Genomic DNA, 12,562 nt, shown 5'->3' on the forward strand with positions numbered 1-12,562 from the left:
TTTGTACTAGGGAACTTAACAGTAGTGACCTACATTTTCTTCATTGGCCTTTGTCCTCGGCGGTAACACTGATTGCCTTCTTTTCAAGTCTTAGGATTTGAATTGAATTCTTCTGTCCACTTTCCTTGTTTTTCAGTATGCAGATGACATTTTAAGAAAATGTCATTAGAAAAATATCATATTTGTGTAAAATCTGTGATTTTAAAGTTAATAAAGATAGAACTGTATTCACAGACGAGAGGAGTTAATGATTGACATTTTACAAAAGCTTACCACATGTCAGTGTGTAAGGATTTTATAGGAGTCTTTGGTAAAATATATAAAATGAATTTCACAAAATACAGTGTCTCTAAAAGATGTGCAAATATTTCTAGCTTTATTTTGGTCCTACGTAAATAAGATTTCATATAAGACTAATTTTTAAAAGCTCTTATGCAATGTTGACAATCTAACTTACCAAAGAAAAAGCAAAACAATTAATAAGTGGTCAATACGTTATATTTATTTTTCTCTATAGTATCTAAAAACTATAATATATTGTAAGACTGTTAAAAATAATTCTTTACACAATATTTGGATGTGTTTGCAAATAATGTTTATAAGTAAAAGCTATAATTTCCAACTGAAATCTGTTTATGGCCTTTATTGAATTTACAGAAGCAAATTATTAATCAGTTTAAATATCTGAAGCAGTTTCCACATTAAAGCATTTACAAGAAATAGAAAACCAGAAGCTTCAATAAAGCACCAACTGTTGCCACATCACCAAGTTAACACTGATTCCTCACTGGTCCACATTGTTTAATGGAGACTTGGAGGAGAAAGGGAAGGAACACTTGTAGAAATAAAATTTGGAATTAAAATTTTCTTAGGGAATTCCCCAAAGGCATCTTGGTCAAGTAAATAAATTTCTGAAGAGCAGAAATTGTTAGATTATAATAGTTAAGGCTCAGTATCATGCATTCATAATAAAATACAAGTACTGTAAGTGACAATGAATACCATACAACATATTTAAAGCTGTCATTAAAGCCAACAGTGTACAATTTTTTTTCTGAAAAATTTAGGGTTTTGTAGGCACATTAAAATAAATCATTATACAGATGAATAAACACCAGAATTTCAAGCTACTTGGGTAAGTGACTGTACTTTATAAAAGAATTAAAAAAAAAAACTGGGTCTACCTTTTAAAAACAATTTCCATAGTGAAAAGTAATATTTAGGACTTTCAAACTTTATAAGAACTTGAAATTAGCAAATATTACAAAGCAAGCATATGAGATAAAAACAAATAAACTCTTAATAAGATAAGCAAGAAAATGAAATGTAATTTATACATATTCATGATATAAAAGACCAAGAAGAACAAGCTTACATTTTTAACTAATTCACAGCCCCTCGGTTTTAGTGGTTTTTTTAATTAATATATTTTTTTGCCACACCTGTGATGCCTGGTGTTACTCCTGATTCTGCATTCAGTAATTACTCCTGGTGGTCCCAGGGGGACCATATGGGATAATAGAGATCAAACCCAGGTCTCTTCAACCTTAAGTGATAATTTTCTTTTGGGGTGGACATAGGGGCCCTATGTGGCAGTGCTAAAGCTTTCTACTGGCTCTGAGCTCAGGGGTCACTCCTGGTGATGCTCAGTGGAGCCCTAGAATACAGTGAATATACATACTAAATGGCCAATTTCTCAAACAGAAATCAGGTCAATGTGAAAATCCTTAGACTAAACTGTAGACTCTTGTATATCATACTATGACATGCATTTGCCTGAACGTACATACTTAATAAGATATTTGGCTAAATGGTTAAACGATATCAAATTTTTGATTAGATAAAAGTTCAATCTATAACATATTCTGCATTATATAATTGTAGTAAATGAATATTTTTAAAATAAAATGTGTAAATGAGAAAAGAATGAGTAAAATGTAGAGCATAATTATTTTTCATTAATTTTTTTATGTTGAAGAATTGTTGTACAGGTGTAGACAAGGCAAGGAGTTGTGAAATCAGAAACACAAGACAGTTAAACAGCACTAGTTCCAAGATATAAACAAGGAAAATAAAACAAAACAGATTCTAGTATTTTCAGACGTGGTTTGAATTGGCCCAAGAGACTCTGTGACTGATCTCAGATACTTTTTAATAACTGCCCATCTTCTTTGCCAGTTGGCATCTCTCTTAGCAAGGTTAGGACTTAATAGCATTACACTTTTTTTTTATAAACATAGTATCACATTAGGAAAATGCTTGTTTATTTGTAACTAACTTTTATTACCGATAACTTGAATATATGGAAGCCCCCTTTGTAATATTTCCACCTTTCTCATCCTCCAGAAAAGCAAACTACCTAAGCCCGAAAACGCAAGAATTGCATTTTCTATAAACAATTTTTACTCTGACTCATTGCAGAGATTAAGGAGTTGTCTTGGTGGGATTATGTCTTGGTTAGACTAAGTATAAAAAAATAAAAAATGAATTTGACACCGAGTCATAAATAAGTCTAACTTCCATGTCTTGTTAGCATTTTACTAAATATCTTTACTTTCTTAATGTTGCTTTTATTACTGATTTAAAGATTTAACATTTGTGGGAGCTCTGAACATAGGAAGGTATGATAATGGGACTAAATCTGACTTTGAATAGTTGTATTTTCTTCAATTTTGTCAAAAAAAGCATCTTCTTTGGTATTTGGAACTTTCCTGTCATCATCTATCATGTGAATATCTGATGTATTCTTGTCATTTTGTCTCAGACGGTAACTTTTATAAGCACGCTGAATGATGGTTGCTGAGACCGCCTCTTGTTTCCGTTTCAGAGTCGTTGTAATTGGCTCATATGTGATCTTAAAAGGGTGGGCTAACATAAACTCTGATTCTATATCTGAAAGAACTTTTTCCATCCTCCCATCTTGACCCACGACTCGCTTTGTCAAAGCAAGTAAGATATCAAGGCAATGAATTCTATCCCCAGCAGCCATGGGAAGATCCATGGCAACCAGCTGGCCCTTGTTTGGTTTTGCCATAAAAAGAGGAGGATCAAGAGCAGCTGCAAAGTCTGAAAGCTTGCTGGAGTCTATGTACTGGGTCCTATCAGGATCATATCTCTTCCATACTTGAAAGAATCTCCTAAAATCGCTTTCACTCAATGTCTTGCCATTTTTTTTAGAATCAATATTTAAAAACTCCATTAGGAAAACAATGTACATGTTTACAATGATCAACCATGATATAAGAATGTAGCTGACAAAATAAATAATACCAATCAAGGGGTTAACACAATCTCCTCTAACTTGAGTCCCTGGATTTATTTTGTCAGGGTCACAGTCAGACCATTTACTGTTGAATATTGCATTGAGCATCCCATCCCAGCCAGCAAATATTGTAACTTGGAAAAGGCAGAGCATACTACTGCCAAAGGTCTCGAAGTTGGACACATCATTAATTCCAGCCTCCTTTTTAACATAAGCAAAATTGTACATTCCAAAAATTGCATAAACAAACATGACCAGGAAGATGAGAAGACTGATGTTCAACAATGCAGGGAGGGATAGTATCAAAGGATGCAGAAGCTCATTTAAAACCCGTGGACCTTTAGAAGGACGCAGGAAGTGGATGATCCGTGATAAAAGTATCAGTTCCAAAATTATATAGGTCTCAGAGTTGTATTCTACCAAGAACACATCTTGAATTAGAAAAAATAAAGGAACAGAATTGTTAAAATATTTTGCATTTAGAAAAAATATAAATTATTTTGTATTTTATATGCTATGATTATTTTATTAACCTTGGCATGTAACATTTGCTGCATATTGAAAATTTAAGATGGACAAATATTAATTTTGTTCATATTTAGTGTATCTAGCAAAAATAAAAGATAATTATTTATATCATCACGAGCATATCATAGATCAAATAATTTTGGGGTCAAAGGTGACTTTAATCTACAAGATGAGAGTAGTCATATGTGTTGTGATTGCAGTTAGACAAGTAATTTACTTCAATCCAACATTCTCCATATACATAATAATATAGAGATAAATAAAAAATGAAATAAATAAAATAAAATAATATTTTAATGCAAGTATAAATAGCATATCTTGTGTCTTTATAAAGTCAGAGTAATCCAGATTAGAGGCAAACATTTGAATGAATTATAATGTAAGGCAGACATATCCTTTGAGAAATATAACTGCAAAAATATCTAACATTCAGTGATTTACAGATTATTTTGTAAGTAGTATTTGGAATCATAGGAAACTTCAACATGAGTTGGGCAAACTAACTTGTCTGTTACTGGTGGGTAGATAGGAGAACTGTGGGAGTTAAAGATTTTACTATAAAACAAAATGAAACTATAATTAGGAAAATAATATTAAGGGGGGCAGAAAAATAGTATAAGAGGTATGGTGCTTGCTCTGCATGAGGCCAACGCTGGTTTGGTCCCCTAAATAGGTTTATTTTTACTTCAAAAGATGGGAAAGGGGGCCGGAGCGCTAGCACAGTGGGTAGGGCTTTTGCCTTGCACGCGGCCGACCCGGGTTCAATCCCCGGCATCCCATATGGTCCCCCGAGCACCGCCAGGAGTAATTCCTGAGTGCAAAGCCAGGAGTAACCCCTGAGCATCGCTGGGTGTGACCCAAAAACCCAAAAAAAAAAAAAAAGATGGGAAAGGAGAGAACTCCAGTGAAGTGAAGTGCTAAATGAGGTGGCATAAATTTGCTGCATCTGGTGGGATCATGTCCATGTCTGCCAACTAAGGGACTGTCAATTATATGATTCTCTCTGATGATCTATTTATCTATTTCATATTTCTACAGTGACTCAGTAAAATTTATATTCTGAAATTTCATTTTCAGAATATTTTCATTTCTCTTCAACATTTCAAATTCTTAAGTTACATGGAAGCATGCTCAATTAATAGCAGATTTTCTTCTTCTACATCCACATCAGTAATCTTTTTATCTCCACTCTAATCTAAAAAGTTATCTGCCGATAAACTTGTAAAACTATTAAGCACATTATTTCCCTCTCCCTATTTCTCAGGATAGAAAAGGAAAGGTTATGTAAATGTTTTTGAAATGTGATTCTCAAGCACTTTTTCTTACTAACATTTTCATAAGGAAAAAACATTCCGAACTTTGTGGACCATGACACTCAGCTACAAGAGCTTCCTCTCTTTGTTGGCTCTAAGATCTAATTATTCCCACTCATCAGAGACTAGTACTTGGTTCATTGGTTCCCTTTCCATCTCAACATCTAACATCAACAATACATTCTAGTAACAAACTCTTAGTGCTTGGATTTCTTATTTTAAAATAATTTTTATTTTACTTTGATCATACACCATTATGGCTAAATTTCAAACTCATCTGAAATTGCAATTTCAAAAACGTTCTCTTTGACTGAAAAGTTCTCTCCTTCCTGCTCTCCTTTTCTGGAAGAACAATTGGGCACAGATTCTATTGTTCACACTTAAGACAGAGAATAGTACTTAATCCTATACAACTGTCCCAATATTGGGACCATTCTTTAGCTTATATTCTAGTATATGTTGAGGCAGACAATATGCAAATTTCTCTTTGACTGAATCACTTGAATTTTAGATTATGTACTTGGCAACTTTATTGATCAATAGCTCCTTATATAGATTTTGCATCTTCTATGTTTTTTTCTCACATTTACTTGCTGATAATATAAATCATTACTCTCTTGGGCTGGGCTGGTCAGTACTTTGTTATTTGCCCCTTATTATAAATTTAGTAGCACAATATTAAAATTTACTGTTAAAATACTTGAATTTCTCAATAGATTATAAATTATACATAGAAATATGTATACCTTGTTTACTACTAAATTTTTTAATAATGTATATATAGCATAGCATCTATTCACAAAAAGGGCAATTCAAGTAATTTGTTAAATAAAATACTGATTTTTCAGTGTAAAAGCAAGTTAACAACAAATTAATTAATCCTGGGGCTGGAGTGATAGCACAGTGGTAGGGCGTTTGCCTTGCACGTGGCTGATCCGGGTTCGATTCCCAGAATCCCATATGGTCTCCTGAGCACTGCCAGGGGTAATTCCTGAGTGCAGAGCCAGGAGTGACCCCTGTGCATTTCCAGGTGTGACCCCCCAAAAAACAAAACAAAACAAATTAATTAATGCCTAATACTCTGGTGTGGTGAAGGTTGTAAACGTGGTTGTAAAATGGTAGAAAGTAAGAACTACAGTGTGCTTGAAAGATACTTTAAGTGTCATCCTAGAAAAATAATATATTTTTTGAGATATGTTCATAAGAGGATGAAAGGATAACTAACATTTATGTGGTGACATGTTGAATGCTACATGTATTTAATTAAAGAAATATTTTTGAATTTGTCAGGTGTATGTATGTGTTTGAATGCAAAAATACAAAACATTCTATTGGAAATAAAACTAGTCCCCCTTGTATGTATTTTTTTTATAAAGAAACACTATCTCAGAAAACATTTACTGTAAGTGCTTGCATAAATTAATATTACTATAAATGAAAAGTTGACTAAACAAGATCTTACCTATAATAGAGAGAATGACCACCATAAAGTCAAAAACGTTCCATCTACTAGTGAAATAGTAGCATTGGAAAGCAATGAGCTTCAGCACACACTCCCCAGTGTATAACACAATAAAAACCAAGTTAATCCACAGTACAGCAAGGTCCATCTTTGTACTCTGTTTATAACTTTGTATCATAGGTACTATTGCATAGACAAAGATAAGAATCATAATGATGATATTAAAAGCTTGACTTGTTACTAAGTCAAAGATCAATCCTCGGAATTTGTTCTGTGGGGAAGAAGAAAGGTATAATAATATTAGTAGGAGTTAAGTGCACATGTATATGCACATGTACATATGCTCATTCTTTAAATTTATTATTTCCACCCCTTGCATAAACAGGAGAATAAATGATTGCCTAAGTTTAATGAAACCAAAACGATTAGCTTATGTAGCACTGTAGCACTGTCCTCCTGTTGTTCATTGATTTGCTCCAGCGGGCACAGTAACTTCTCCATTGTGAGACTTGTTACTGTTTTTGGCATATCGAATATGCCACAGGTAGCTTGCCAGGGTCTGCCGTGCTGGCGGGATACTCTCGGTAGCTTGCCGGGCTCTCTGAGAGCGATGGAGGAATCGAACCCAAGTCGGCCTTGTGTAAGGCAAACACCCTACCCGTTGTGCTATTGCTCCAGTTAAAATAAATAAACAAAAAATACCATCAAAATCCTTGCCAGGAACACATTTAATAATTCTTTTTTTAAAGCATTTATTATAGGACATTTTCAAAATAAAGTCTGGGGGATTGTGTAAAGGGTTGGAGTGTATATTTTAATTCTATCTCTTGCACTTCACTGGTCCTTGAGTCCCACCGGATGTGGTCCTGAGAAACCCCTGCACTGCAGAAGCTGATGAGCCCAGTGCAGCACCAGGTTGGAGCACTAGCGTCAGTGCTGGAGTGCTGGCCAGTCTAAGCCTCATGGGAAGGCCTCCTGGATCTCAAGGCATTGCAGTAAAGGTTTCCCTCTCACCCCAAAAGAATTTTTAAAGTATATTTAATTTTGGGGGCTGGTGCGATAGCACAGCAGGTAGGGTGTTTGCGTTACATGTGGCTGACCTGGGTTCAATTCCCAGCATCCCATATGGTCCCCTGAGCACCACTAGGGGTAATTCCTGAGTGCAGAGCCAGGAGTAATCCCTGTGCATCGCTGGGTGTGACCAAATAAAAAGCAAAAAAAAAAGTATATTTGATTTTTAAAAGATAATATATACATAAAGGTATATGATTTTTGAAACTGAAAAACAAAAAAATCAGGGCTGGTGTGATAGCACAGTGGGTAGGGCATTTGCCTTGCACGCAGCCGACCCGGATTCGATTCCCAGCATCCCATATGGTCCCCTGAGCACCTTCGATTCCCAGCATCCCATATGGTCCCCTGAGCACCGCCAGGGGTAATTCCTGGGTGCAGAGCTAGGAGTGACCCCTGTGCATCGCCGGGATTGACCCAAAAAGCAAAAAAAAAAAAAAAAAAAAAAAAAAATCAGGTGTTTTCTTTAATTTTTAATTTCCTTTTAAAGTTTGTTCTTGATTTAAAATCAGAAAAATTTTAATTGAATCATAATAAGATGCACAGTTACAAAGTTGTTCATGATTGGGTTTCAGTCACATAATACACTGGTGAAGGGATAGAGTTTGGAACGTTATAAACTTAGATGTTTCCTTACCCGTGGGCGGGGTACTAGTTTTTCGGGGTCTTCATGAATCAGCTTCTTCAGTGAACGGTATTGTTTCTTCTGTCCTACTGTTATGAAGATATTTGAGTCTTCCTGGTAAAGAAAAAGATATTGCAATCAAATTTAATCTAAATTCTACCATGTTCTTTTGGATATTTGGCAAGTATTTCATGATTCAAAAAAGGCTTAGCAGTAATGAACTAAATCTTGTTTGACATATCTGACTTTCTACCCCAAAATCTACACAACACACACATAGAATATATGTGACACAACTGATAATGGAAATCACTTAATAATACAATATTAAAATTTACTGTTTAAATATTTGTATTTCTTTATAGATTTTAACTCTGTATAGAGATATGTTATCTTGTTTATGGCTAAATTCTTTAATATATGTAATGTAGCATAACATCTATTCACATATTGCCTTATTTGTCAAATACTTTTCTACTATTATCATATTGACTTCTTCACAGCACCTTCAGACTTATTCATCATTGTGTTTCTACAGCTAACTTCAGTATCTTCTACTGAATATATAAAGTGATTTAGGAAGTGAACATATAGTGGAAGACATATTTGATCACTGATCTCTCTAAATCCATCCGGTTAGAGGTAACTTATGTTGGGTTTGTTTACCAGATTCTATACAGGGCTAAATTCTGATGACTATTCATTTCTTAGACTTTTTATTAAAGAAAGCTTTCCTGACACCTAATAAAATAGGTATCAACATAAGTAACATAAGTTCTTATCAACATAAGTAAGCATATATATATATAACTCTGTCATCATTTGCGACTGTAGAAGCCCTGAAGGGAGTCTTTGTATGAAGATGGAAAGAAATAGGGGTTGTTCAGTTCTGCCTTTGATTTCTTTAATAATCATTTCAAGCACCTCTATTTAAACATCCAATCAGGTTGATGATTCTCTACTTTGAAAAAAAAGCTATCTTCATGACAAAGATACCTATGTTTGTCTTGACCCTTGAGGAAGTTGAATATATTGGAGAGTAAAAGTAAAAGATTTCATTTTCATAAACTCTACATATTTGTGAAGATAGTCAAAAAGTATTAGTTTTACTTTTTAGTTTTCTAATGCAGTAAATGCAGCACCATTATTCCCATTCCCACATCTGAAATACAAATTTTGATATACATCAGAAAAAAGAATGAAAAACATTCTCTACCTACATGTTTTATTCAGCAAAGTAAATATATACATATTAAATACTTCTAACCACATCATTATTTGCAACTTATAAACTTATATATTTGTCTTATATATTTGGAAATATAAAACCATGCAAATACAATTACTTAACTAATATATATCAATATAAAATCAATTATTCTGTAGATTAATATAAAAATAGGTTAATCTAAAACTTTTAAGAGCAAGATGTTAAGCAAATATGGGTTATTTTCCAAGAATTGGTGAAAAAATAAATATACTTATCTTTATTTTAAGCTTATTGAAATTAGCAACAATAGCACCAGTCAGCATACTCAGAGGGAAAAATAATCCAATAATAATGAAGATGATAAAGTAACAATACATATACAAGTTGACTTCAAAGATAGGCTGCATATTTACCTAAAAATGTTAAGTTAAAAAATTAGCACAAAAATGTCAGAGTATAGACATTCTTCTAGGGTAATTAAAATACTCCACATGACAGTTTGATAAACAATACACATTTGTCCTAATTCATTCCGATGTAAACCCACACATCAAATACACAGCATCAAGCAAATACTGAGGTAATATGGTGCTTAGGTCACGGTGATGCATTAATGTAGGATTCTTCTTTACTGTTTTTATTTTTTAAACATTTTTGTGATGCTGATAGCAGAACTCAAGGTGTCACACATAAAAAGCATGTGCTCTACTGCTGAGCCACATTCCTGATCCCTGTAGGTTTATTTTGGCGAAGAAATTCTACTGAGTCAGTGAGTGATAAAAATAATTTGAGAAGGTTATGCATGTGTCAGAGCAGACGGACAAAGGAATCTCATGACCTTTCTATCATTTTTCTGTATGTCAGAAGCGCTCTAAAGTAGTTTTTAAAATATATGCTTATATGAAATAACACAAAGTAGGAAAAACACTGATGTTGGCATTTTTAAATATAAAATTAGTAAAATAATAACAATAAGAAACTGTTCACGCTGTGATAATTTTCAGTGTGTCTGATTTGTTATTTTATAAAGAAATAACATTGCTTTATTTGGATTTTAAAGTTTCTTTTTCTATTGGTTTGTTGTTTCTTTTTCTATTGGTTTGTTAGGTTCTATAAATCCAGTAACAAGTCAGATGTTGTAAAACACTGTATGATTTCACTTATATGTAAAACCTAAAACACAAGGCAAAAAAAATCTTAAACTCTTGAGTATAAATATCAGACACATGGTTACTAGAGGCAGAAGGTGAAAAAAGAGGGAAACGGAGAGAAATGGTCAAAAAGCAGAAATTTCTAGATATGAGGTAAATAGTACTAGGGATATAATGTACATACAACATCCATAGCTAACATTGCTATATGATAATAGAAAAATTGTTAATGGGTAAATCTTGAGGGACCTGAGAGATTTTTAAAGGGTAGAGCATACATCTTGCATACACAAGGTCCTTACACCATATTTTATTGGGAGCGCTGCTGGGATTCCATATATATATGGAACATATGTATATATGTATATATACAAATATATAAGTATATAAATTTATACACACATGTGGAAGATGGGATCTTGAGAGCAGTTATTATAAAAATAATTTTCCCTTTTTTCTTCTTAAATTGTTTTTCTTCTTAAATTTTAGCAAGAATTTGCTAAAATTTCTATGAACACATGCATATGGGTTTGATCCTGACCTAAATTATTTCCAGAGCATCATCAAAGCATCACCAGGTAAAGCCCTTAATGCTCCTAAGCACCACTGGGTGCAAGCCATCACATGGAAATTGGTAATCTGGTTAGCTAAGTTTCACTGGAAGTGACCTGGGTCTCTGAACATCACTTAGGAAGTGTTCCACCAAAATAAAAAATGGAAAACAAAAATTATCTATATAAATGATGTTAACAAACTTACCAAAACAATGTTATAAAATACATCAAACAACTATGCTGTATACTTTAAAATTAAAATTATTGAAATCAATTAATTTTTAATAAAACTGATAAAAAAGAAAAATATAACAGTTTAAATCTTAACACTGGCTCTAATTTTATATTATACTTACACCAATGGAATCAACTGCTGAATTCATAATGTCAAGCCATCCATTAAATGTTGCCTATAAAAAATGATGTATTTAACTCTTATGGACATATGTTTCATAGAACAAGAAAACATTAATATTTATTAATACACTAAGGCATATGTAGTAAGACTGATTACATTTCAATATATGTGTAATTGAGATCTTTACTTTTTTCTTTTTTTTTTTTTGCTTTTTTTGGGTCACACCTGGCGATGCAGAGGGGTTACTCCTGGCTCTGCACTCAGAAATTACTCCTGGCAGTGCTTAGGGGACCATATGGGATTCTGGGAATCGAACCCAGGTCAGCCGCATGCAAACACCCTACCCGCTGTGCTATTGTTCCAGCCCCAAGATCTTTACTATTTTAATTGTTAAATTTATGTTGTCTTTTAGGCTTTGAAAAGTCTTTTATTTAATGACTTTAAACAGTTTAAGATATTAAGTAAATAGGATACTGGTGAAGGGATTGGTGTTGGGACATTGTATGCCCAAAACCCAAACATGAATTTGCAATCCATGGTGTTTTTTTAAAAAAAAAGCTAAAAAAAGATATTAGATAAATGGGAAAGTAGATATAAAAAAAATACTTGCAAATCTAACAGTTCCTACCATACATGTGCTTTACGAAGGAGGAGATAACAATGATTCTCATGATGGAGTATTGAGGAGCAAATCCTCAAACACTATATAGAATAAAGTAATAACAAGGACAACAAAACCAAAAATACACATACACACAGAAATAGTATACTTCTTAGTGTTTTTGAATCAAAGAACTGGAACTCTATTAATTACTCAGTGATTGGGACAAAAAATTTTGACAGCAACTACCATTTCCTTTGACACTCCATTCTTTATTTCCTTTTGTCTCTGCACAGTAAGGACTACCTATAACTTCCATCTCCAAGTAAGATTGTTATAGCAGGGTACATAACATGTATATACTAAAAATCTCTAAAATATTTTTATGATTAGAGCTATAAATTATTCACATGTTGTCCTTTACACT

General features: G+C 33.3%; 1 protein-coding gene across 2 annotated transcripts in view; it reads right to left on the minus strand.

Annotated features, from left to right (window-relative positions):
• Window positions 1–482: 482 nt before the first annotated feature.
• Window positions 483–12,562, minus strand: part of SCN7A (sodium voltage-gated channel alpha subunit 7) — an 87,618-nt gene continuing 75,538 nt past the window's right edge. For both annotated transcript variants that reach the window (XM_055123089.1, XM_055123088.1), the window contains 5 exons: window positions 11,533–11,586; window positions 9,747–9,884; window positions 8,274–8,378; window positions 6,566–6,836; window positions 483–3,693 (listed from right to left, as the gene is read on the minus strand). In XM_055123089.1, the coding sequence (XP_054979064.1) occupies window positions 2,636–3,693; window positions 6,566–6,836; window positions 8,274–8,378; window positions 9,747–9,884; window positions 11,533–11,586 (1,626 nt within the window). In that variant the 3' untranslated portion in view covers window positions 483–2,635. The remainder of the gene's footprint in view (window positions 3,694–6,565; window positions 6,837–8,273; window positions 8,379–9,746; window positions 9,885–11,532; window positions 11,587–12,562) is intronic.

This window comes from Sorex araneus, chromosome X, assembly GCF_027595985.1.
Source record: "Sorex araneus isolate mSorAra2 chromosome X, mSorAra2.pri, whole genome shotgun sequence".
Classification (NCBI taxonomy): Eukaryota; Metazoa; Chordata; class Mammalia; order Eulipotyphla; family Soricidae; genus Sorex; species Sorex araneus.